The 27732-nt window shown below is 41.7% G+C and overlaps 3 protein-coding genes across 3 annotated transcripts; 2 read left to right on the top strand and 1 right to left on the bottom strand.

Moving 5' to 3' along the window:
* The first annotated feature begins 1349 nt into the window (after positions 1-1349).
* Positions 1350-2056, top strand: LOC119657298 (endocuticle structural glycoprotein SgAbd-2-like). The gene is made up of 2 exons (XM_038064144.1): positions 1350-1507; positions 1579-2056. The coding sequence occupies exons 1-2, from the start codon at positions 1496-1498 to the stop codon at positions 1972-1974; spliced, it is 408 nt and encodes a 135-aa protein (XP_037920072.1). The 5' UTR covers positions 1350-1495; the 3' UTR covers positions 1975-2056.
* An 8329-nt stretch (positions 2057-10385) lies between these two features.
* On the bottom strand, positions 10386-11080 carry LOC119657222 (endocuticle structural glycoprotein SgAbd-1-like). Its single transcript, XM_038064033.1, has 2 exons — positions 10927-11080; positions 10386-10842 (listed from the first exon to the last, which is right to left on the bottom strand). The coding sequence occupies exons 1-2, from the start codon at positions 10936-10938 to the stop codon at positions 10456-10458; spliced, it is 399 nt and encodes a 132-aa protein (XP_037919961.1). The 5' UTR covers positions 10939-11080; the 3' UTR covers positions 10386-10455.
* Positions 11081-21567: 10487 nt separating this feature from the next.
* On the top strand, positions 21568-22261 carry LOC119657274 (endocuticle structural glycoprotein SgAbd-1-like). The gene is made up of 2 exons (XM_038064113.1): positions 21568-21725; positions 21794-22261. Exons 1-2 carry the CDS (start codon positions 21714-21716, stop codon positions 22178-22180), a joined length of 399 nt encoding a protein of 132 aa, XP_037920041.1. The 5' UTR covers positions 21568-21713; the 3' UTR covers positions 22181-22261.
* The last annotated feature ends 5471 nt before the right edge of the window (positions 22262-27732 follow it).

The following is a 27732-nucleotide window of genomic DNA, read 5'->3' as shown; positions in this document are numbered from 1 at the left end:
GAATTGATGGACTTCGCACAAATCCAAATGTTTAGACGTCCTTACTAAGGCAAGCCTATACAGGAGTCAACAATATGCATATATGGGTGCCGCAAACCCATATACGGGACAAAATGCGTCAACCACACCCACGCACTATCGCTATTGATTCGTGGATTTTGGCTTGCACTTTTCTTTCACTGTTCAACGCCACTCCCACTTCCGCTTCGCATCAACACCTCCACAGGTATTTGGCCGATATATAATTCAAACTCATACTGAAGAAAATGAGTACTCTCGTCTAAAGTGTTTCAAGAACCAATATCTCACACTCAAGAACAATTCAAATATATATTGCAGTGAACTGTATACTTATTTCACAAACTACTGTATATGCACTAACTCAGTAAAAAATTCTACCTAAAATAGTAAATTTCGATTGAAGTAAAACTGATTGTGATTAAATTTCAACCGCATAGCTCTACCTCCCTTGTGACCATTCTAAATCTCCCAATGGCTTCGGTAAATAGTAAAATAATTAAGGAGAAAACAGTTTACTCTACATTCGACCAATTCTTCTAGAAAGAATCATTTACAACCGGTATAATAAGCTAGAGTTGCAATCTCAAACTGACAACAAAGCTTCTAAATTAGTATCTTCACATTGGAATCAATCACCTTCATGGAGTAAAACACCATAAATCAAACAGCAGTCAATGTCCCGAATTCCAATCTAGCAGCGTAGCTTGATCTATCAGAAATAAATAGTTTCTAACAAAAGAAGAAATAGTTGTTAAATGTGATGGCTACTTGCTGACGGTTTGAATAGACTTTAAATGTTAGCTGGTCAGCGAATTTCAGATATTTTTTTCTCCCAACCTCTATGGATAATTGGTTGTAATTCCACCTTGAGGTTTGGTACAATTAATTGTATGATTCATCCCCGTGCACTCCTGCTATATTAATGTCAGCTTTGGTTTTTTGGAGCATTCCAGGAAGTATACCTAGGTAAATCGCATTTTCTCTGCAAGGAAGAATTTAGAGAATAATTCAGAATTTAAACCCGTTTTACTTGAGCTCCCGCAAAGGTACGCCTCACTTGACTGTTTTTGTACATCAAAAGAAAATATAAGATAATTATCCTTTCAGTGCTTAGACACAAATTTCCAAAGACTTTTATTACAACAGCTTTTGTTAGCATTTTTTCTGTATATTAATTGCCCGAATTTGTTAAGCTCTTTTTTTCAATATGCACAATGCTCGCTATGCTATCAAAACAATCAGCGTTAGTCAAATTATTGCCCATTCTGCCAAATATAAAAATGTCAAAGTATCTGCATTGCAACTGCACCATTTGGGAAAAACGACGAAATCGCATTTGTAAGAAATTGAAAGGTATTTCGCATCAGCGCCGATAGATAGGTCTAATTTCATATAAAAGACCGGTTCGCTTGAACAGCCATCATCAGTCCACTGCAATATTTCACCTTGTAAGATATCTTCAATCCGAATAAAGATGTTTAAATTGGTGAGTTGATGACAACCATTACTTCCTTCAATTTGTGTGATTAGTTTTAATTTTTGGATATTTAATTTTAGTTCGTTTTCGCTGGTGCCCTTACGCTGATAGTTGCCGCTCCACAACATCCAGAACATTATATTAGCCCTGAGGGTGGTGCACAAATCAAAAGCTATGCAAGTGATATCCTTCCCGATGGTTCCTACCACTACGCTTTCGAAACCACCAACGGAATTGCCGCCCAAGAACAAGGAGTAGGAGGGCATCAAGCTCAAGGAGCATCTTCATACACCTCACCTGAAGGAATTCCAATCCAGCTTGCATATTCCGCTGATGAAAACGGCTTCCACCCAGAAGGTGCTCATTTGCCAATCCCACCGCCAATTCCAGAAGAAATCTTGAAGTCCTTGCAATGGAATGCTGCCCATCCAGAAGAAGATGATCCACAATATGAAATCAATTCTAGGCATTTGTAAATAGTGAATGTTTGTGTTAGGATATGCGAACTGAATTGTTATCGTTTTCTGTTATGAAAATAAAGTTATGCGTTAAGTCAGACCCTTGGGTGATCACTTACTGAATCAAAACATTACCTCCTAGGCAAAGTTTCAGGTTTATGGGAAAATAACCTCCCCTGCCTTTCCTGTCCTTTTGCTTGATGTAGGCTCTTTTACGAAGTTATGTTCTCATTTCGTTCGTTTGCCACTAGTTCTTCTTATTTACAGAATCTTTGTCATTCAAATGATGTTAAGTATGCTTAAGGATGCGAACTTGTTGCCACTCTGATGGCTATTTACATCCCCTAACCTATATAACGAATTTCCACCATTTGGTTTCTCGAAATCATTCATAATGAATATTGCTACTTCTCAAGGAATTAGATTGAATGCTTGAAGTTTTTCATCATATTTGTGCATTTTCCGTTAGAGCTAACTTCGGGTTTGTTTGTCTGAAACAAAACCTTATTAAAATCGATTCAATATCTCTCTGTTCGTCTGTCAGTCTGTCTGTCTGTCACAGCCAATTTACTCGGGAACGTCTGCCATGAAATTTGGTGAGAACATTTAGTTTGCGTGCCTTCTTACATGTAGCGATTGGCGCCATTTTGTATTGAGTTTGAAGAGGCGCTTCCCATAGATGCGAAAGAATATAGTCATGTAGGGTATCAAATGAAAGGGTTCGATTAGTACTTTTCAAAACTAATTTCTGATATTGGATGAAAAATAGAGGAGATAGAGCTTAAAACGTGTGCCCCAAAAACTGAAACAGGTCTCGTTTTCAGAACCTATCCAACCGAAAAATCTGAAAAAAATCACAACGATCCGTCTATATGAAATCTAGGCCTCAAAATACATCCCCTTTCGATATATGCACAAATAAAGTTAATAAAAATATATGCCCATGTTTTGGAAATTTACCGGAAGGGGTGGTTAAGTTCATCCGAGAAGTACAAAATTTAGCATCAGCATAGGACATAATTCTGAAAAGTTTGAAGGCAATCTAATTGTTATTAACAAAGTTACAGAAGCTCAAATTTTCGCATTTCAGGTAAATTTATTGCACCCTAAGACGTCTATGACGTTACCGTCATATAAAGTGAACTTATATGAATGGCGGGGTCCATGGGGACATTTTAGCTTTCCTTTCTTGGTTTTTAAGGTTTTGTGTGATACAAATCGGTTTACTGTCTGTCTGTCTGTCCATCACACGTATTTTTCACGGAGACGGTTATAGCGATTGACACCAAATTCGGTAAAAACGTGGGAAATGTAAACACTCACGCATACAATGAGTTACATCTGTTTATGTTGAATTTAAGGGGGAGTCCCTATACAGGCAAAAGCGGGGTGTAAATTTGTTTTCCACGAAATATAGTCACGTGGGGTATCAAATGAAAAGTCTCGGTTAGTACTTTCCGAAGCTGATCTCAGTTTTGACATTTGTTGCAAAGGTGAGGAGTGCGGGGCTTGAATGTTATCATTTATTTGACCTAGGCTCCGAAATACCTTCCATACCGATGTTTCTCCAAATAAAGTTAATAATTGTATATTACTATAATTTTTAGTAATTGACTGCAAAACTCCCCTTAAGTTCATCCAAGTGCCACGAAATTTTGAAGTAATGTAGGCTATAACATAGAGCAAAATCGTTTGGTCGAAATCGCACTACTCCTAATAAAGTTATAATTGGTGAAAGTTGTAAAATTTAAGACTATGAATGTCAATGTCACCCGAAAGAGGATCATCATCATCAACGGCGCAACAACCGGTATCCTGTCTAGGCCTGCCTTAATAAGGAACTCCAGACATCCCGATTTTCCTCCGAGGTCCACCAATTCGATATCCCTAAAAGCTATCTGGCGTCCTGGCCTACGCCATCGCTCCATCTTAGGCAGGGTCTGCCTCGTCCTCTTTCTCTACCATAGATATTGCTCTTATAGAATTTCCGGGCGGGATCATCCTCATCCATACGGATTAAGTGACCCACCCACCATAACCTAGTGAGCCGGATTTTATCCACAACCGGACGGTCATGGTATCGCTCATAGATTTCGTCATTGTATAGGCTACGGATACGCCCATCCTCATGTAGGGGGCCAGAAATTCTTCTGAGGATTCTTCTCTCGAACGCGGCCAAGAGTTCGCAATTTTTCTCGCTAAGAACCCAAGTTTCCGAGGAATACATGAGGAGTGGCAAGATCATAGTCTTGTACGAAAGAGGATATTCTCATATAACATATGCCTATATTACGCACTAGGTACTATTGGGGCTAACGCATACTCAAATGTCTTTATTATAAGAAATACACAAAACCTTTCATACTTGAAGCATCCAGCTTTCAGGTTCCCGATTTGTTTTTAATTATTTGTATGAAGTGTCAACTAGATAAGGTAGACATATGTAGGTATATATATGTAGTAGTAAAGCTTGCGGGTAGTAACAAATATAATATGCATAACATACGAGTATAAATATGCTTTTGTACACGGAGTGAAGTTGAAATTCGTGAAAATGCATTAGATTAACTTAGTTACGAACATGTATAATATATGTATGGATTTTCATGCCGTGATAGACAATGTTTGTTTATTTAGGATAACACTAGTATCTATGTCGTTGATATGTATGTACATATGCGAATCTTGAATTTAGGCAAATTATGACGGAATATATTGTATACTTAACTATGTACGAATGGGAAATCGTGCGTAAAGAGTTTCTCACATAAGATGAACACAAAACCTTTATACCCGAAGCGCACTGCTTCCGATTTCCCGACTTATTTAATTGATCAAAGTACCAGAGCCAGATTAAGTGAACTTGGTGGCCGCAGGTTGATATTCGTTGCCTGTTTGGTAAAACATTCGGATAATGGTGACATTATGAGACAGTGGTGGCATTATGGGACATGGTGGGAAAACCGTGAGTTTTCTGCCCAAAAATTCATTTGTTGTACGGTATTGTGTAGAAGAGTCGTAATAAAAAATCAGTTTAATGTCTGTTCGTTCATGTTTCTTACTGTTTATCTCTCTGTCCTATTGTCTGTCCTTTTCTTTATGTAGGTAGAAAGTTTCAAAAGATGCTGGCCTGGACAGATGAGTGTATGGAATTTTTACTAACTAAAACCACCCTGACTCTTCCACGTCCAAAGAAAACCCAAAAAGTAATTACATAATGGGGTTTAAGTAGCTCAATGTAGGAGTTAGTTTTCTTTTCAAATTCAACTTATTAAAATCGCTTTACTATCTCCCTTTCAGCCTATCAAGTACTTTCCGCAGAAATGCCTGCATCGATTGGTATCAAATTTGGTATGGCTGTGAACGCATGCATTGAGATTTTTCGTTCTACGTGGAACTGAAGAGGGAAGAATCTCCATACATGCAAAAGGAAGATGTAATTTTGCTTCACCAATGTGCCTTGTGGGAAATCAAGTGAAAAGTCTCGATTAGTACTTTTCAATGCTGTTGTGATATTGAATGCAAAAGGTGGAGGTCGAAGCCTCGAAACTGATCATTTCTTTCAGCCATTCGCACAACCTACCACTGTACCGTGCCTACCTAAATGCCCTCAACGCCGATATCTGTTTATCTTAGAATTATGATTGCAATAATATAGGCTAATACTAAGCATGATAGTTAGTTTAGTTAACTGGGGGGGGAGCCGCAGCTCCGAGCACCCAGGCCATTATTAGGCCCATTGTACTATCCCCGTAAGTCGCCTATTCAATGGCTGCCCGCCTACGGTGTTCACAGGCTTTAGCGAATCTGAGAACATTCTCAAGAGGCAGAGAGTGTGCAGATTGTTCGTTGAAGAAAACCTTGTCAAGGTGTCTTCGTCTGAGATCTTAGGATGCCGGGCAACAGCAAAAAAAGTGCATACTAAGCATGATACCACCGAGTTTGGTGGAAATCGCGATATTAATAACAGAATTACAATAGTCCAAAGTTATCGCTTCGGGGCAAATTCTAAAACTCCGAAAGTCAGTACCCCACTAAAATGAATATTCTGACATAATATATGCACATTACGGTACAAATCGAATAAATGTCCACTCGAATATTTTTATATAAGAAATACACAAGACCAAGATCATAATTGATCTTTTGCTCTTTCTCTATGTTATCTCTCGAACCCATCCTTCATGGCAGAAAGCACCCTCTGCATCCACCGACTCTTTCCTAATCATTCCCAACGCTCTTGCTCTATTAGCTGAGCATTATTGGTTAACCCCCCCCCCTCCTTCCTTGCCTTATTGATTACTCCCTCTTGTATTCTTCCTTTTCCTGTTAAAGCCCAGGAGACATATGAGTCTGTAGAGGGATGACTTACCTGAAGGTTTACAAGCCTTAGTCAGAAGTAACATTTCCTCTGCTTCCGGTCCAGACTTTAGAGCGACCTTAAGCTCGCTTATTATGTATGTTATCCAGGCCCGGAGCTTTGTCGTCTCTTATTCCACCTAAAATGTGCAGCAGCTGGTTCTAATGAGTGGGAATATTGCCGTCAGATTCTCCGGTCCCCGGAAGCTGTTAGTGTCTCTCCTTTGCTAAGGATATTACCGCCGAAAGATTTGTAGCACAAAACCATCACAGACTACCTTTACAGGAGATAAAAATGGCCTCTGGATGAATTCGTAGCTTTGCCCTACTCGTCGATCGGATACCTTAGAATTCAGTTAACTTGCTGACACCTGTTGCCTACTACCGCCGCTTGTTGACTACCTGCCGCTTTTCGAGTACGATATTTAAGCAATGCCACTTGTCTCAATGGAAAGCTTGCTCCCAGTAAACAGCAAGGAATACTATTGTGAGTAAGTTAAAATTCTCTTTCCTCTAATAAATTTACATTTTCATAACCCAGAACAAAATTATAAATATTTACATAAATGAATAATGAATAATGTACCATTCTATACGCATATAAATTACGACCTAACTTCCAAATGTGCAATCAAATGTTCCGCATAAACGATTCACAAAACCTACAATTCATACAACATTCAAGCCCCGGTCTTCCGGTTTTGGATTCGTTTATGAATTTCTTTAAGTTACTTATGGCACTTTCACAATTATTAAGTTATAAACGCTAAAATTTGGTGGAAGTGTCATCAGCGAATGAGGCGACCGAAAAAACAGCCCTATGTGGCGGTTATTCCGAGGACTCAGGCAGCCTTCATAGAAATTCTCGGTTCTTTTCCCCCTCACCGTCCGTGATAACGAATTCAGCCCATTCCAAGCTCTGGGCTTGGACAATGTGCAATTAGAAACCTTCTCATAATTTCCCTAGTTAGTGGTTGAATGTTCCACCCATTTTTTTTTATGTAAAACTAATATGTCCATCTGTCCGGCCGTCTGCCTGTCTGTCTGTCATATGAAGTGAATAACATTGTTCTACATTGAGTTTAAGGGGACGTCCCATCATTATGAATAGACTGACGTCTCAGTCAGCTGTACTACGAACATCAGCGTTAAAAGTGTTTTTCACTATTTACGGTACAAGTCATCGACCTTCCGAGACCACTATTGCCAATACCAGCGTATCCGCATGTCATAAAGTCAGTCCGGTTTCAGCCGAATAGATTGATCATTTCGCGATCAACAGTAAATTCATCAGTTGTCTTCTGGATGTGCGTAACAAGACAGACCCTGACATCGGCTTCGAAAGGGATCACTTGCCTGTTACGTCGGTCACTTCTCGCAGGATTGGAAAGCCGCGACGACTTGATTGTGGGAGAATATCGATAAACATTGGGGAGACATCAAAAATACTCTTTTCGTCGGCCACGTACCGCAGGGGCTTCCCAAGGTCTGAATATTCTATTGACTGCTGCGAGTGCTGGCAAGCGTGATGCGATATTGGGCGAAATCTCGGGAAGTTTAACTTACTGTGTGCGTGATAAAAGGGAATTAGTTATTGCGCGGTTCAGGGAAGCAGAATATTCAAACGCAATGATTTCAGAAGTGTACGCCGCATAAAGAAATAACTTACATGTGGTCGCAAACCTTGAGTGTGACAATTCGAGGGGTGCCTGCGTGTTAGCTGCAGTCTCAAAGATTAGCTATGATCCTGATAATCCTGAAATGTATCAAGAAACACTTCAAAAGCCCGATTAACAGATGGTAGGGCGATATCCCTGCGGGAGGATGCACATTCACATCGACTTCCTCCGGATCATTTTCCAAGAGTTGGGGGTATTTAGATTTTCGATTTACCTGCGCTTGATCGATTTTGAGAAGGCTTCACGCCGTTTGAACCGGCAGTGTTTGGTGCGCTCTTCGCAAGACATTGTGGACTTGTAGCACTGATGAAGGTAACATGTGGTTCCCGAAATATCGGCATTTGCAAGGTTAATAAATATTACTACCCACAAAGAAAGACAGGTCTTGATTATTTTAAATAATTTAACCTAAAAAACAACCCAAGATTATACTTAGATAAAAGCTACTATCAGAGGTAAAGTTTCAGAGGAATTTGAGATCGAAAATGGAGTCTATTAGGGTTTCATGGTATCGCCGATATTATTTCTTCTGGTTATCACTGAGGTTCTTCACGTTGCTTTGCCCAGAGGACGTGGAGCAGTACAATGGCCAATGCACCGCATCATGGACATTGGCCAAATGAGTCTGGATTTGGAAACAGGCAAATAGAGACCGAGGCTCTGGCTCTGATGAAATATCGCACTGTTCCTATCTTCGTTAATAGGCGACGATTGCACTCAATTGGATGTCGCTTGGTACATTAGAAAATACTGTAATCCGATCAGCAAAGTCGAGTTGAGACTGCTCTGTGCCAATATTTTTTCTGCATTGATATGTGGAAGTAGTACATGTAAAGTGACGACTGTTCAAGTTTTCTACTGGTTAAGGCTCCAAGTCTTCCTGAACACTTGTCTGCGACATCGCATCGGGATACCTTGGCCTGATACTATTACAAACTATTACAAAGCAGAACTTAGTCGACGCAGAGGCCAGTTACCCTTAGACAATATGATCAGAAGGCGAAATTGGCAATAGACAAATCACGCATTGAGGAGTGGTGACAATTCCATTGCTAGCTACGCCATATAGTGAAATCCGCCCTCCCAAGATGACCGACGAGTCAGTCGCCTCAAGAGGATTTGGCGTAGAAAAGTAGAGAAGAATTATAGGGTTCTCATGAATTGTTAGATCGACTTGTTTTGTCAGTTAACAGAGCATCAAACTAATTGTATGAAATATGTCGATAAATTGAAACTTGCAGGCCCCAGCACATGTGTAGGCAGAACTATCGAATACTGTCTGTGGTTCATTTTGGTGAAGTGCCTGTTTCCATGCAAATATTATCAAGCCTGTCCGTAAATTGCACCGTTTCCACAGAACCATACATTCTACTTCGGTCTTTTTCATACTATTGCCAATAGCGCACATGAATTCCTCCATCTTAGCAGAGAGGTACCAAGCACACAGCCAACAAAAGGAGTTTAACGACCAACGGCCAGTGACAATTCATGCATTTATCGGACATTACCTTTGACTTCCATTCATTATTGCGTTTCAGTTCTGACTTCACTTTACTCAGAAAATTGAAGATAATTGGATTCAGCCCGCAATCTGCTTTACAAGCTGCCATGTAGAAGTATAATAACTTCCCGACTACTTGCAGTAAAAGTAGGACGATGATGTTGCATAATAACATCAATCACAAGGCAAGGCCATAGGCTCCTTGGCCAAATTATGGTGACCCGTTCGTATTTGCTCCTGAACATTTTCCAGATGAGTCTTCGTCCACGGTAATATTCTGAATGCATATGTCAGTAAAGGAATAGCGATTACATTCAGTACACCTTTTCTATTCTTTCCCGAGATATGAAATTTGGGCACTGGCTTCACACGTCGCAGGAATTCGAGCTGCAGAGTATCTTTCACCCCCTCCAGCATGAAATCCTCCCAGAATTCAACAATTCTTGAAGAAGTCACAATCTTAGCATGAACATGGAGGCCACTAATGCTATATCAAAGTAGGATTTGGATCCCCTTTGCAGATGACTTGGATTCAACACTTGCCCAAAGTAAATTCTGTTTCAATTTATAACGGCTGAACGTTTCACACTATCTCCAGCAAACTTGCAAAATGGTCATCAGGACCAGCATTCGACTTGATGTATTCTAAGTATATCAAGTACATTAGCTTCAACTAAGGCCATATTTGATTTCAAGACCATGTCTTTTAGCATCATTCAGTAGTCATGAAAGCACATCTTCGTACATGGATAGGCGTAATTAGATTATTCCTTTGAGCTAAGCATTAAGTAGATTTCATTTTATGTAGATAACCGTGTAGACTTTGTGAATAAGATCTTATCGAAACCCTAAGGACCAGTACGTTTTCAACTCACAAAGCAAGCAACAAATTACTTTTTATAAAAAATATTATTTACAAAAGCTTAACACTACCACAGATTAGCTTTCAGTATCACAAACTTAAGAACGTTTGTAGGCAGCTCCTGGTCCTTGAATGTATTCACGTTCCTCTTCTGGATGAGCGGCATTCCATTCCAAAGACCTGATAATGGCCTCTGGGATTGGTGGTGGGACTGGAAGATGGGCACCTTCTGGGTGGAAACCATTTTCATCAGCAGTGTAGGTAAGTTGAATTGGAACTCCTTCTGGGGAAGTGTAGGATGAAGCACCAGCAGCCTTCACGCTACCTACACCTTGTTCTTGAGCGGCGATGCCATTAGTGGTGTCGAAGGACCATTGGTATGAACCATCAGGACTAATATCACTGGCAAAACTGCGGATTTCAGCTGCAGCTTCGGGGGTACCATGTTGGGCAGATGCTAATCCAATCACTACGGCAAGTACTACCTAAAGAAGAGAACCAGAAAACGAATTAATTACATTATTAACTTTTCCAAACAAAAAGAAATTTTGTATTTGCTAGTCACGTACGAATTTGAACATGTTGAGTCTAAAGTTGCTTGAATGCCCACAAACACTGAATTGATGCTCCTATGGAAGTGATGTTGATGGTACCAGTGACCATGTCTTTTATAACTAAAGTTTCAATAGCTTTCTTGCAGTTTGACACTGTTTAATGACCGGCCGGGTAGAGTGGCCGGTTTTTTTTTTGTTCGAAGAGGAAATTTGGCAATAGGCTCCATTTCGCACTATTTACTATTGACATTTTCAATGGGAACAGGTGAGTTGAGCGTCTGATTTAATGCTAATTAATTCTTGAAAAAACTCTTCGTGGGAAATTTAAACTATGACGCGAGAGGCCGTCAGATTGCATTTTAATATTTGCTCAAATTTTCTATTGGTTAAGGTCACTTAAAATATCTTTACGAATTATTTGTTGTTGGTATCTTTTTTTCATGTAATGTGTTGTATGTATAAAATAAATCACAATTTCTTACGAGTTATAGGTAGTTGTTTACGACGCATGAGTAAATATATTGAACATTTTGAAGATTTTTATATTCTTATCAAGCATTTTCTTCCTGCATAGTTTCAAAAAGTAAAAGACTGAAAAATCAATTTCTTCCCAAAAGGCACTATTACCCCTCAATGCATTTATTCCAAAACGTCCTCTATCTATTTTGACTAGACTGGATTTTTTTTTTTGAGTTTTATCGCCTGCATAATTGTTTCTTTTAATTGATTAAGTACCCTTCGGTGTGCACCTAACTAAGGTTTTGAAGATGAATCATCGACAACTGATCTCCACCATCTTAAAAACTTTATCATTGATGCGCCCACAGGCGCGAAACAAGTCGGAACGACTGGTTCGAAGAAGAATCTAAGCTGGAAGAATGCTGGATACCGGATCATACTGCACTCTCAAAGAACGTGAGTACGAGCAAAGACCTATCACGAGCTTCGACGAACGCAGAAGCGGCTTTACAAACAGAAAAAGAAAGCCTGGGAGAACAAACTCGCAAAATTAAGGGAACAACCGCCCCATTCGCGACAGTTTTTATACCAACACGTCAGCAAGCTGAAAGTTGATGCACTTAGATACTTATCCTGTGGAGACAAAGAGGGAAATCTGATTCCCGACCATATGGGCATATTGGATCTATGAGCTGAGTGCATTGACAAACATAAATATCGCCGAGATGGAGATCCCGCCTACTGAAGACGACGGACAAAAGTTGCCACTACCAAGTATGAAGGAAATGGTCCGTGCAATTCATTGGCCTAAGAATCACAAGTCGCTAGATACCACGGCGGAACTGGTTTAATATGAAAATGACAAACTACATCAAGCGATTCATCAACTGTTGCTGAATGCGTAGGACAGCGACTCAACGCCCGATGACTGACAACGGAGCATTATCTGGCGCAGTGCAACAATTACAGAGGTATCACGTTGCTAAGTACCATCTATAAGATATTCTCCAATATCTCACTAGGCGAACAGCCCCAAACGCCCAGAACATCAGCCCATACCAAAGAGGCTTCACCTAGACAAATTAGGAACACATCAAAGTTTTTCCTCTGCCAAGGTAAGATTTTTTCACAGCGAAAGTTACACTGTACAAGGCCATTAGAGAATTCGGTATCCCGAAGGAATTAATAAGACTGACTCGGCTGGCCCTGACCAATGTGCGAGGTTAGATAAAAACAGCAGGATCACTCTCAAGACCATTCAGCATCAACAACGGTCTAACTCAAGGAGATACCCGACCATGCATCCTCTTTAGCTCGAAAAATAGTGCAAGTGGGAACATTTTCTTTAAGCCAACCCAACTACTGACCTACAAGCGGCCTTCATTCCGATGAATAACATGGTGGCAACGTAAGCACCAATAACCAAAGAACCAAGAGAACTGGTAAAATGAGAACAATAAAAATAGGGAAATATAACTTTAAGACTTTTTCTCCTATCTAGGGCCGATAACCAGAACCACTAGCAGCTAGGAGGATGAAATCCGTTCACGGTTGTTGGCCAGCCAATAGAGCCTATTTCAGCTATCTGTTTCCCTCGAAACGTCTCACTATATGGTCAAAGCTCTTACTGTTCAAGATGATCTTGGCAGTCCTCATGTATTCTTCGGAGACCTAGGTTGTTAGTAAGAAAAATTGGGAACCCTTGGCCGCGATCGAGAGAAGAATCCTTTAAAGAAGGTCCACAAGGTCCACCAATTCGATATCCCTAAAAGCTCTCTGGCGTCCTTACCTATGCCATCGCTCCATCTCAGGCAGGTTCTGCCTCATCTCCTTTTTCTACCATAGGTATTGCCCTTATAGACTTTCCGGGCTGCGTCATCCTCATCCATACGGATTAAGTGATCCGCTCACCGCAAATATTTTATCCACAACCGGACGGTCATGATATCGCTCATAGATTTCGTCGTTATGTGAGCTACGGAATCGTTCATTCTCATGTAAGGGACCAGAAATTCTACGGAGGATTCTTCTCTCGAACGCGGCCAAGAGTTCGCAATTCTTCTTGCTAAGAACCCAAGTTTCCGAGGAATATATGAGGACTGACAAGATCATTGTCTTGTACAGTAAGAGCTTTGACCCCTTGGTGAAACGTTTCGAGCGGAACAGTTTTTGTAAGCTGAAATAGGTTCCGTTGGCTGACAACAACCGTGCGCGGATTTCATCATCGTGGCTGTTATCGATTATGATTTTCGACCCTAAATAGGAGTAATTATCAACGGTCTCAAAGTTGTAGTCTCCTATCTTTATTCTTCCCGTTTGACCAGTGCGGTTTGATGTTGTTGGTTGATTGGTTTTTGGTGCTGACACGGCCACCATATATTTTGTTTTCCTTTCAATGATGTGCAGCCCAAGATTTCGCGTCGCCTGTTCGATCTGGATGAAGGCATTTTGTACGTCTCGGGTGGTTCTTCCCATGATGTCGATATCGTCAGCATAGGCCACTAGTTGGGTGGATTTGAATAGAATGGTGCTGCTCGCATTTACATCGACATCGTGAATCACTTTCTTCCGGGCCAGGTTAAAGACCCCGCATGGTGTTGAAGTTAAATGGTCTCGAGGGTGATCCTGCTGCTTTTATCTGGCCTCGTACATTGGTCAGAGTCAGCCTAGTCAGTCTTATTAATTTCGTCGATATACCGAATTCTCTCATGGCCGTGTACAGTTTTACTCTGGCTGTGCTGTCATAGGTGGCTTTAAACTCGATGAAGAAATGGTGCAACTGATATCCATATTCCAACACTTTTTCCATCACTTGCCGTAGAGAGAAAATCTGATCTGTTGCTGATTTGCCTGCAGTGCAGCTTCTTTGGTATGGGCTAATGATGTTTTGTAAATATGGGGTTATCCGGCCTAGCAAGATAGCGGAGAATATCCTATAGATGGTAGTCAGCAACGTGATACCTCGATAATTGCTGCACTGTGTGATATCTCCGTTTTTCTGTATTGGACAGGCAATGCCTCTTTCCAGTCGTCAGGCATTGATTCGTTATCCCACACCTTGAATATCAGTTGATGAACCGCTTGATGTAGTTGGTCGCTTCCATATTTAACCAATTCTATCTATCGGCTCCTGGCGACTTATGGTTTTTAAGAAGGTAGATTGCACGGACTGTATTTGTCGTCTTCTTTTGTTGGCATCAAAATACTCAAACCATCGCTCCAATATGCTCTTTCGGTTGCAAATCAGATTTCCCTCTTTGTCTCGGCAGGATGACCATCGAGCTCGTCGGAGTTCGTGATAAGTCTCTGCGTGTGCCCGCGTTCTTTGAGAATGCTACATTACTCGGTATGCAGCATTCTTCCGTTCCTTTGCTAGCTTACATTGATCGTCAAACCAGCCGGTCACAATTTTTCTTGCGGCTGCGGCGTTCTTCAGGTTGTTGTGAAGATCATTTGTTGATGCTTCATCTCCAGGACATCTGTTAGCTGCGGTTATTGCGGCAAGTAGTCGACATTTCGGGGCTTCTCAACGTTTATCTAAGTCCCTCTCGAGTAACAGTAATTGAGGCCTTTCTAGTCTGATGTCTGAATTTCCCCCTCTTCAACAGCTCCGCCCGTTGCCAACATAAGATTAGACGTTTACAACTTATTCTCCCCTAATTGCACATGTGAGCTTATCCGCAATTATTAATCATCTGCTTTTACATTTACTCCGCTTTCCCATCCCTCTTCCGATAAATACGATACTATTTCACTCTTTGCATATTCCATTCCTCTTCTGAGCCCCGTCATAGTCGAATTTATCAACGCCAGTATCAAGCTATGGTCAAAGGGTAGTATAGGTCCCGGGGCGAAACGTGGATTGGTACCCACGATGGAGCATAAAACCTGGGAAATGCCTGCTGAACCAACACCAACAGCTCTACTACCAAACCCTATCTCCACCTCCACGTGGTGACCGCTGGGAGCTCTTTCTTAACGAAAAGCTGCAGACGGAGAAGGATGAAGGCGAGTCTCCCGCGCCTAAAAACGGGACAAATTGTACCAACTGGTCCTCCAGGTTGGGGGTTGGGTAGGGCTGACAATCCTACACGGAAAACAACCGTTACGAAGCCACAACAGGAGCCTCGGATAGGACGGATATTAAAACGACGGACCCGGCAACGACAAAGGAACAACGATTTGCGCATTTTCTCATGGAACGTGCGCTCCCTGTACAGAGATGAAGCTGATAAGCAGCTAGCCGATACCCTGTCCCAATATAGGGCTGATGTAACAGCGTTGCAAGAGATGCGATGGACAGGGACCGGTTTCCTGGAGAAGAGCCACTACACCATATATTATAGCGGCCATCCAGTAAACCATGTGCTCGGAGTAGGTTTCTTAGTCAGCCAAAAAATGAAACCTGCTGTTATCGGCTTTGAAAGTATAAGCGAACGGCTATGCACTCTGCGCTTGCGAGGCAAGTTTAGAAATATAAGCCTCATAAACGTTCACGCCCCTACAGAGGAGACTGCAGAGTCGGAGAAGGATACCTTCTACGAGGCAGTAGAAAGAGCCCTCGAAGCCTGTCCCAGATATGATATCAAAATCATACTTGGGGATTTCAACAGCCAAGTAGGGAAGGAGCCCGTATTCAGGCGATACGTTGGCTCCCATAGCTTACACGAAAAAACAAATGATAACGGACTGCGGACTATTCAATTAGCAGGGTCACACGAAATGGTTGTTGGAAGTACCTGGTTTGCGCGGAAAGCTGTCCACAAACATACGTGGGCCTCTCCAGACGGGACCACTTTCAACCAAATTGACCACGTGTTGATCGAACGCCGCCACCTCTCAGCCTTGATGAATGTCAGAACATATAGGGGGGCCAATATAGACTCGGATCACTATCTCGTTGGCATGGTGCTCCGAGCTCGAATAACAATACCACCTAGAATCCCCTCTGACAATCAGGTGAGAGTGAACACTGAAGCCATCCACAACACAACCCTCCGCGACACCTATAAGAGGGAAATGGATGCCGCAATAACCGCAGTCAATAGAGGACCTGGAGATGAAGCATCAACTAATGATCTTCACAACCACCTGAAGAACGTTATCATGGATACGGCCACAAATATACTTGGCCCCAGCCGCAAAAGGAGTCGGAACGGCTGGTTTGACGATGAATGTAAGCTAGCAACGGAACGGAAGAATGCCGCATACCGAGTAATGTTGCATTCTCAAAGAACGCGGGCACGCGCAGAGACTTATCACGAACTCCGTCGAGCGGAGAAGCGACTTCACAGACGGAAAAAGGAAGCCTGGGAGAACCAACAAGTCTGTGAACTAGAAAAGTACAGGGAGCAACCGCACCAGGCGCGGAAGTTTTACCAACAAGTCAGCAGGATGAAGCCTTATACACCTCGATGCTCATCCTGCCGAGACAAAGAGGGAAATCTGATTTCCGACAGAATGGGCATATTAGAGCGATGGGTTGAGTACTTTGATGAGCTACTGAACAACCAGAACATCGGCGAGTTGGAGGTCCCGCCAACTGAAGACGACGGACAAATACTGCCACCACCAAGTTTAGGAGAAACAGTCCGTGCAATTCATCGGCTAAAAAATCATAAGTCGCCAGGAGCCGATGGAATTACAGCCGAATTGGTTAAATATGGAGGCGACCAGTTACACCAAGTGGTTCATCAACTTGTGCTCAAGGTATGGGACAGCGAATCAATGCCTGACGATTGGCAGCGAGGCATAATCTGTCTCATACATAAAAAGGGAGATATCACACAGTGCAGCAATTATAGAGGTATCACGTTGCTGAGTACCATCTATAAGATATTCTCCACTATCTTGCTAGGCCGGATAGCCCCATACGCCCAGAACATCATTGGCCCATACCAAAGAGGCTTCACTCCAGGCAAATCAGCAACAGATCAGATTTTCTCTCTGCGGCAGGCGATGGAAAAACTGTTGGAATATGGACAACAGTTGCACCATCTGTTCATCGACTTTAAAGCCGCCTATGATAGCATAGCCAGGGTAAAACTGTACACGGCCATGAGAGAATTCGGTATCCCGACGAAATTAATAAGACTGACTAGGCTGACCCTGACCAATGTGCGGGGCCAGATAAAAGCTGCAGGATCACTCTCAAGACCATTCGACATCAACAACGGTCTACGACAAGGGGATGCGCTATCATGCGTCCTCTTTAACCTGGCCCTCGAGAAGGTGATCCGTGATGCTGAGGTGAATGCAAGAGGTACGATCATCTTCAAGTCCACCCAACTACTGGCCTATGCTGACCATATCGACATCATGGGAAGAACCACCCGAGACGTTCAAACTGCCTTCATCCAGATCGAGCAGGCGGCGCGAGATCTTGGGCTGCACATCAATGAAGGCAAGACAAAATACATGGTGGCAACGTCAGCACCGAAGACGAATCAACCAACAACATCAAACCGCACTGGTCAAACACAAGCACGAACAAGAATAAGGATAGGGGAGTACAACTTTGAGACCGTTGACAATTTCTCCTATCTAGGGTCGAAAATCACAACCGATAACAACTACGATGAGGAAATCCGCGCACGGTTGTTGTCAGCCAACAGAGCCTACTTCAGCTTACAAAGACTGTTCCGCTCGAAACGTCTCACCATAGGGTCAAAGCTCTTACTGTACAAGACTATGATCTTGCCAGTCCTCATGTATTCCTCGGAAACTTGGGTTCTTAGCAAGAAAAATTGCGAACTCTTGGCCGCGTTCGAGAGAAGAATCCTCCGAAGAATTTTTGGCCCCCTACATGAGGATGGACGATTCCGTAGCCTACACAATGACGAAATCTATGAGCGATACCATGACCGTACGGTTGTGGATAAAATCCGGCTCAATAGGTTACGGTGGGCGGGTCACTTAATCCGTATGGATGAAGATGATCCCACCCGGAAAGTCTATAAGGGCAATATCTATGGTAGGAAAAGAAGACGAGGCAGACCCTGCCTAAGATGGAGCGATGGCGTGGGCCAGGACGCCAGACAGCTTTTAGGGATATCGAATTGGTGGACCTCGGCGCAAAACCGGGATGTCTGGAGTTCCTTATTAAGGCAGGCCTAGACCGGATACCGGTTGTTGCGCCGTCGATGATGATGATGATGAGTATCAAGCTATTGTGATCCTGTTGGGCTTTATAATACTGCGTTTTATGATTTTTTAAATATAGACAACACATTTCTCTTCTTTTTTCGTTAATTTTTAATAGAAATTTATTTAATTATTTAAATTCTAGAAAAATGAAGTGAGATAGGTATCATTTCCACAAAAAAGTTCACGCTTCATTGACTGGAAACTACCAACCCATATTAATCTTTTGCTCTCTGTTTAACATTCTGAAGAAGTATGTCAACGACTAACTTCCATTACTCGGAGGAAGGAGCAGTATACGTTTCCAAGGGAACGCTTTACTGTAACTAACTTATTAGAGTTTACCAACTTTATCCCTGAATGGAACGAATGACACGGACAGTTTACACTGACTTCTCCAAACCTTTTGAATTCCTTGCTCATAGCCTACTCCTCACGAAGCTCGGCTCATATGGTTTTAAAAAACTTGTTCTCTCCTAGCTGAAGTCTTGCTTAAGTGGGAGTGTGAATAAGGTCTTCCTCCACAATTACGCCTCAATTCATTTCTTTTTCTCCTCTAGAACCCTCCAGGGCGCCATTCTTGGTCCAATCCAATTCTACTTCTTAATTAGTGATCTTTCTTCCCTATTATCCCGCCCCTACCTTCCCTATCCAGACTATTTTCTACTGTTGATTCGGCTGTAGAATTTAATCGCCTACAATCAAACCTCGCTAGTATAGGCAGAATAAGTCAGCGCTTAATGTTAGTAAATGTTTTTGGTTAATTTTTGTCCTGAAATCTCTTTCCTCGACATCTGATTTCTACTCGGATAATCAGCCTCTTTCAGTTATTTCCTTTTATAAGAACCTTTGCGTAACATTCGACAGTAAGCTTCAATTTAATCCTCCGTATTCTGCCACCCTCAGCCAAACTTGTAGAATGTCTAGCTTTGCTCTCCGCTCCTCCTAACAATTTTGGGATATTATATATATAACCTATTCGTCCACAATATTCTTCAGCACCTTTCAGTAGCAAGATGCTCTTACCATTATTGCAACTATATTATGATGTGATCCCTTATTCGTTCTAACTGAATCGTTCTATATTTTTTAACATGTCGTCACTTCACCGCCGTGGATATCTGACTGATACATGTGTCACTTCCAGATAATGAATGATGAGTTCATTTTTAAGACTTCGCTTGTGGCATCCGCATTGCTAATGGTTTCTACACGTCTTTCCCAGAGCTCATATGCTGCTTTCACTCCTCCGTGGCAAGGATGTTAGAGAATAAAACCGCTTGCAACCTTTGTCATTCTTTATATTTTATATATTTTTGGAAACTCTCCGATTCTTGTACATTTCAACCAACCACCTAAACTTATGGTTTGGTAGTGGTTTGGCACTTATGCTAAAGCTAGGTAAAATGCGGATTCAGCCGCGATTGTGACAATTTTCAATCGAGATTGTGAAAACTAGCCTATGTTCCTAGTTCCAGTAGTATAGAAAATACCGGAGAAATCAAATACTCGGAAAGAACCAAAACTAGCAGGCACGATCTCATATCGAACGTCCTAGTCAGGGAAGATTCCCCACGTTAGATGCAGTTATATTCGGAAACCGGAAACTCGACTCTTCGTTTAGTCGATTTTTTTTATACGAATACTTCACTATACAATGGTTCCATTTATACATATATAACTTGTAGTGTACGTACGTTGAGTATACCCAATATTCAATTGATGTGGTACTGACATTTTATTTTAGTGACGGAAAAGGAGCACCTTTTACCCAATATAACTTCATTAATAATAATAGGATGGCCTCTCCAATATGATGTTTCATAATAAAATCTATACTGTTGCTCGGATCTAGGATAAAATTAAGGGGGATTCACAGTAAATGTTCAAAATATAATAATGTATTATTATTACATATGGCTATATTCGGTGAAAAAATTCACCCATCTTTTAGCTGTATGGGGCAAGAGGGAGATAAGAAAATATGTAAAACCTGCAACCGTCATTCGCAGTTTGAAATTAACAACGAAATATCAAGTAGCGTGCTTGATATCCTAAAATGAAAAATCAAAGTACAGATTACTAGAAGAAAAAGCTACGTCGCAGATATCAAAGCAAATCTTCTTATTTAACCTCGACTTATGGCCAAAACTCCTGCTGCAGCCACAACAACGGAAATTGCCTGGATTGCCGATCTTCATGACAGCATCCACCGTGCCTCATGCGGACTCTTCTAGAGACCCTCTACAAACAACCGTTGAATAAGCCGATGGTGGAAGAAAGGCGAACGTAAAGGCAACTGGCAGGGCAAGATCACAATAAAAATTAAAAAGTACTTTCAAAGGAAAGCAAAACATCGGATTCATAAAGAAAGCAAGCATACAATTCCTAATCGGAAAAAAAGTGGAATATGAGTCCCTCTAGTGTTTCTGAGTGATTTCGACCTCCATGATGTAGACAAACCTAGGTGTATATAACTTGTGATTGAACAACCGGGAAATATACTCGGAAACCAAGGAAAAATTTTCGCAATATAGAAGGAGTTGGTTCGAACCAAAAATTAGCTCAACTATGTAATGAAGGGTCCTCAAGGTCCTCGTAGCATTTACCATACATGTGGCCCATCTGCGGAACATTAGAACATTGCGTACCCGGCGCTTTTCCAAACCGATTACCTCAAGAGACCCAGTGATGCCCCAAAAATAAAACATCTCCAAATTGACTAACACTATAAGTTTGTACATCCAAATGTTAATCGGAACAACCACAACGCACAAGGGCTGAAAACATTAGAATTAATTTGTATTATGTTATAATAGAACTATACTTATACCAAAATCAAATTCACATAAATTAGCTTCAAAAATAAATAATAAAAATATTTTGTAGATAGAATTATCATTACGTAATGGTAGTGGTGTGCCTAAAAGACAAAATCCGGTAATGAATCCAAAATTGTATTAACTCTGATATATATTATAAACAATAAACGCGAAATAGAGCGTATTGCCAAATTTTATCTTCAAACAAACAAAAAAAAAACCGGCCACTCTACCCGGCCGATCAATAAACAGTATCCAACTGCAAGAAATATATTCAACCTTTTGATATAAAAGGCATGGTCACCGGTACCATCTATATCACTTTCATAGTAGCATCAATTCAGTGTTTGAGCGCCTTCAAGCAACTTAACAGACAACATGTTCAAATTCGTAAGTGACTAGCAAATAGAAGATGCAGATAATATTGATTTATATCATTTTCTGTTTGTCTTCCGCAGGTAGTTCTCGCCGTTGTGATTGGATTAGCATCTGCCCAACATGGTACCCCGGAAGCTGCAGCTGAAATCCGCAGTTTTGCCAGTGATATCAGTCCCGATGGTTCATACCAATGGTCATTCGACACCAGCAATGGCATTGCTGCTCAAGAACAAGGTGTAGGTAGTGTGAAAGCTGCTGGTGCTTCCTCTTACACTTCCCCAGAAGGAATTCCAATTCAACTTACCTACACTGCTGATGAAAATGGTTTCCACCCAGAAGGTGCTCATCTTCCAGTCCCACCACCAATTCCAGAGGCCATTATCAGGTCTTTGCAATGGAATGCCGCTCATCCAGAAGAGGAGCGTGAATACATTCAAGGACCAGGAGCTGCTTACAAGCGTTCTTAAGTTTGTGACATTGAAAGCTAATCTGTGGTAGTATTAAGCTTTTGTAAATAATATTTTTTATAAAAAATAATTTGAAAATAATTGTTGTTTGATTTGTGAATTGAGAACATACAGTCCTTTTGGATTTCGATAATTTGAAAAATTACAAAAATCCAAACTGCCATGTGCATATTAAGGAATACACATATACGTATGTATATAAATACATAGTATATAGTATAAATTAGTAGCTTTTACTCCTATAAACCTTAAATTTAGCTACTATTACTGGCATACATATAGTATATGAATGTTAGATCTGAAGTCAATGAACCTGAAATTCTATTTTTTTTTAATGTAGGCTTCTTAGTTCTCACAGTTTTTATTTTCGAATTAAGTTTCCATTGTAATCAGTGGGGGACAGATACAAGGAAAACAGGGCTAAATTTATTTTTCTCTGAATGCAAAGTTCTCGAATTGGGGACCAATGCGATGTGAGACATAATGCATTCTGAGGAGCTAGCCCCCTCCCCAAACTCTCCTACCTTCAACGGTGCGACAATAACATGTATGTCTGTATCAAAATAAAATGAACAGTCTGACATACCAAAAATATTCCTCTGCCCCTTGAATTACCTATACGAAGTTATCACTGGTTTCATGAATGCGTGTACCCTCCTTGCTAATGTCATTTAGCGAAATACTAGGACTCTACGGACTACTCCTGTCCCTTATACGTTGTACTCCCCACACCTTGCAGTATTAGAGGCAAATTTTTTGCCGGGCTACTGATATCGACTACCGCAAGGCGGGTGTTTTGGCCTAGGAGCCGCTTCCTGACAGGATATTCAGTACTAAATTCCTGTTCAGGTTAAAAAGATGATGACGATTTCCAATATAGAGCAGTAGAATGCTTTTCATGAACAAATACCCAAAGTTCAAGGGAAGCTTTCTAAAGGTGATATAATATATATTATACCAAAGTGGGCTCTGACAACAGCATGTAATGAAGAGTCATGGTCTTAATGACCTTAACTGTATAAGTTAGTAGATTTTCGCCACGTATCCGGTCTAGGTCTGCCTTAATAAGGAACTCCAGACATCCCGGTTTTCTGCCGAGGTTCACCAATTCGATATCCCTAAAAGCTGTCTGGCGTCCTGACCTACGCCATCGCTCCATCTTAGGCAGGGTCTGCCTCGTGTTCTTTTTCTGCCATAGATATTGCCCTTATAGACTTTCCGGGCTGGATCATCCTCATCCATACGGATTAAGTGACCCGCCCACCGCAACCTATTGAGCCGGATTTTATCCACAACCGGGCGGTCATGATATCGCTAATAGATTTCGTCGTTATGTAGGCTACGGAATCACCCATCCTCATATAAGGGACCAAAAATTCTTAGGAGGATTCTTCTCTCGAACGCGGCCAAGAGTTCGCAATTTTTTTTGCTAAGAACCCAAGTTTCCGAGGAATACATGAGGACTGGCAAGATAATAGTCTTATACAGTAAGAGCTTTGACCCTATGGTGAGACGTTTCGAGCGGAACTGTCTTTGTAAGCTGAAATAGGCTCTGTTGGCTGACAACAATCGTGCGCGGATTTCATCATCGTAGCTGTTATCGGTTGTGATTTTCGACCCTAGATAGGAGAAATTGTCAACGGTCTCAAAGTTGTATTCTCCTATCTTTATTCTTCTTCGTGCGTGCGGTTTGATGTTGTTAGTTGCAGACGTTGCCACCATATATTTTGTCGTATCTTCATTGATGTGCAGCCCAAGATCTCGCGCCAAGTACCGCCTGCTCGGTCTGGATGAATGCAGTTTGTATGTCTCGGGTGGTTCTTCCCACAATGTCGATATCGTCAGCATAGGCCAGTAGTTGGGTGGACTTGAAGAGGATCGTACTTCTTGCATTTACCTCAGCATCACGGATCACTTTCTCGAGGGCCAGGTTAAAGAGGACACATGATAGGTCATCCCCTTGTCGTAGACCGTTGTTGATGTCGAATGGTCTTGAGAGTGATTCTGCTGCTTTTATCTGGCCTCGCACATTGGTCAGGGTCAGCCTAGTCAGTCTTATTAATTTCGTCGGGATACCGAATTCTCTCATGGCCGTGTACAGTTTTACCCTGGCTACGCTATCATAGGCGGATTGAACATTAAGATTTATCCAAGCTGATGATAAATTCAGAACAGCAGCAGAACTTTTTTCGCGAAATTTCAAATCAAATAGAAGTTGGCCTTGAACTTTACACATGGAACCACTTTATATTTGCGAAAATTATATTTTAATTCTTAATGCCTGGTCCACATGTTTGCCAAGCTCTAGAAAAAAGTCACAAGCGCAAACAAGTGGATCGAGAGTTTGGCTTGGTAGCTAGTGCTTGTCACCGATCAGATGAAGTGTTGGTTTTTTGGTGCAACAAACATTGTGTATCTGCACTGCCGCTTATAGATCAATCAATCAAAAATTTTACAAAAAGCGTATACACGAAAGCAGAAACAAGGGAATAAAAATGTATATGTGCGTGCACCAAGGAATTTTAAAGCATCATTCGCACACAGATGACAGTAATCCTAAATGAATCTTTAAGGAAGCTCTGCCTTTGGGTCCCGCTAGGTTGCGGCAAGCGCCAAAAGTGTTGAGCCACAGGCCAAATATGTACAAGTTGTTAATTGTAAGGAGATTGGACATCTGTCGGTAAGGCGCGGTTGCAACGAGATCGCACGTCCGTGGACATGTTGCCGTTGGTCGATCAGGCTGCGGTAACCACAAGTTACCCACACACGTGTAATTTCTCGCCAAACAGCAACTTGGTTACACGTCTGTGTCCATCGTAATGCACTTACAGCCGATGATGATGTTGATACACAAAATCAAGATAAATATTTGTTGAAGGTTTGGAACTTGTGGCATATGAGATACATTTTCACATAGATTGGCCTTCATTGAAACAATTCCTAAAAAGGTCATGCGTATGTCTATGCTTCTTCGCCTCAAATGGAATGGCTTTTCTGGGACACCTTCAGCGCAGGGAAAAATATTATTTGCAAGAATTCTGATTTGTGCTGTCTGTGCGGATCTGGAACATCTTCTGCTGGGTAGTATCAATACTCTCTTAGTAAATACATGGAGGAATTCTTTTGTGTCTGACACGTTCAGTGCTGGACTCGCCGTATGCTGGATAGTATGAATACTTTCGTCTGTATTGCGTTGGACACGCCCCGTGCTGGATACGTGTTGCGACCCTGCTGCTTACTCAGAAATTCCCCAGTTCTTAAACAAAACAAAATCAGTTTTTATATTTCAGCTTCTTAATTAATGGTAAAGCAGATTCAGTTGATAGAAAATAAAAAAATATGTTCAGATAAAAATAATGAATCTACAATATTTTAGTTGTGATCTTCCCTGTGCTTATCAATATTGTGCATCTAGGATAAACTCCAAGCATAAAAAGACAAAATGGCAGAATTTGTATATCTAAAGTTTTTTTATCCTATTAAAATCGGTTTATTGTCTGCCTGTCTGTTCGTCTGCCTAAGTTTTCAAGGCTTTGTGTGAAAAAAACCTCATTAAAATCGATTCAATGTCCTTCTATGTGTTCGTTTGTTCTTTTTTTTCGCTGGGGGAAATCTATCATAGATACGCATCTGGAATCTAGGACATACATGCCGAACTCTTACTGACTAAAACTTCCCATATTTCCTCCACACTCTTCCCGCGGGACCATCGTTCTGCTATTGCTTCGCGGGGCTGTTCAGTACCTAACTGTTCACTCTAAATGAGCTGCTACCACCATGCACCATATACCTTATCAGATTTTCCACCGTTAAACGGGTATTTAACTCTGTTTCAAGCTTTCTCCTTGAGCTTTCAAATCTTAGGTAGGTGAAGAAGACGTGTTCTGCCTTTTCGGCTGCACCTTTGCACGTAGAATAATCGGGTGATTCAACTAGACCGAAACCGTAGAGGTAATCACTGTATCCACCTTGTCCGATTAAAAACTCATCTCACCGTGGTTCCGCATGGTAAACATACTTAGGTCTGAGATAAGTCTACGTGTCCACTGGCCATTCTCCGCCTGGTCCGATGCTGTGTACCATACAGCCAATGACCGCATACGCTCACTTTTCTTGTCTAGGCTCGCTTCCTGATTCTCGTACGGACGACTTGCCTCATCGGTTGGAATATCCACCGGGATCATGCCCGCAATTACGCATGACGCCTCATAAGATGTTGTTCCGCAGGGGCAACATGATCGGAGAGCGCTTAATCGATATGCAGCTTGAAATTATCTACGATTTTCCCCGACTTTTATCGCTAACGCCCACACTGGTGCCGCGTATAAGAATACAGAGCTGACGACTCGCGATAAGAGTAATCGTCGACTGTGTTCCCGGGCGCCTACATTTGAAGGCATCCTTGCCAGTGTTGAGCTGACAGTCGCCACTTTCCGCCCAGTAAGTTTTAAGTGGGGTTTAAAGCTCAGCTTAAAGTCGAATGTTACTCTCAGGTATTTCAGCGATGAAAATTTCAACAGTTTTCTGTTTCCACCGCTTTGTAAAGAGCACCAACTTCGTCTTGTGTTCGACAAGCTCCAGCTAGTCTTTAAGCCAAAACTTGATCGTCGGCGTGATTGAATGTTATGACCACTCCAACGTCATCTGCGAATCCGACGACAACGGCTTGTTTAGCTACCGGAAGCTGTAAAACGCCATTACACATTAAGTTCCATAGCAGGGGGCCCAGAACAGACCCCTGCGGAACTCTTGCCATTATTATATACATCTTCGACCTTTGGTCCGTATCATAAAGTAGCTGCCCCTGGCGAAAATAATCGAAGATTATATTTAATATATATTTTGGCGTTTGTGGCGCAATGGGCGCTTCGATGGTATGGTTCCATCTGGCAGAACTGAACGCGTTCTTGATGTCAAGAGTCACCAGTGCATCGTATTTCCCTTCGTCGTAGACTCTTCGGGATAACTCAAAAACCAGTTTGGTAGCACCAACCGTTAATCCACCTTCCGGAAGCCAAACACCCTATTTGATAAATAACCGACACTATCAATTAGTGGATATAGCCGGTTATAAATTACCCGCTCGAGGACCTTGCCTATTGTATTCAGAAGAGAGATAGTTCTGTAGGATGTTGGTTCACGTATCGACTTACCTGTCTTAGAGATCAATGCTACAAATAGCTTATCCGTCCCCTCCTCACTTTCGGCTTAATTTTCTGGTCAGGCAGTTCTCCTACTCAAATCGAACGACTCCAACTCAAAGAGCGCAGAATCCTACGTCACTGTTCCAACACCTACAAAAACGAAAACCGCTCCAAATACATCTCCAACCAGATCCTCTATGACACTTGCCAAACACCCCGCATCGACGCCGTCCTAGCCCGTCATTCCCACAACTTCAAAAAATGTCTATCCCATCCCAATCCCCTTATCACCCAGGCTATGCAGATGGAGATCGTCGAAGAGAATCTTCTACGAACTCTTCTGTTCCCTCAAATCCTGTTATCTCTATAAACCCGAAACCTCTTTTTCGACCCCGACGGTATAGTAGC

The sequence above is a fragment of the Hermetia illucens genome, chromosome 5 (genome assembly GCF_905115235.1).
Source record: "Hermetia illucens chromosome 5, iHerIll2.2.curated.20191125, whole genome shotgun sequence".
In the NCBI taxonomy this organism is placed as follows: Eukaryota; Metazoa; Arthropoda; class Insecta; order Diptera; family Stratiomyidae; genus Hermetia; species Hermetia illucens.
Note: the sequence above shows the minus strand (reverse complement) of the source record. Positions and strands in the feature narration are given on the sequence as shown.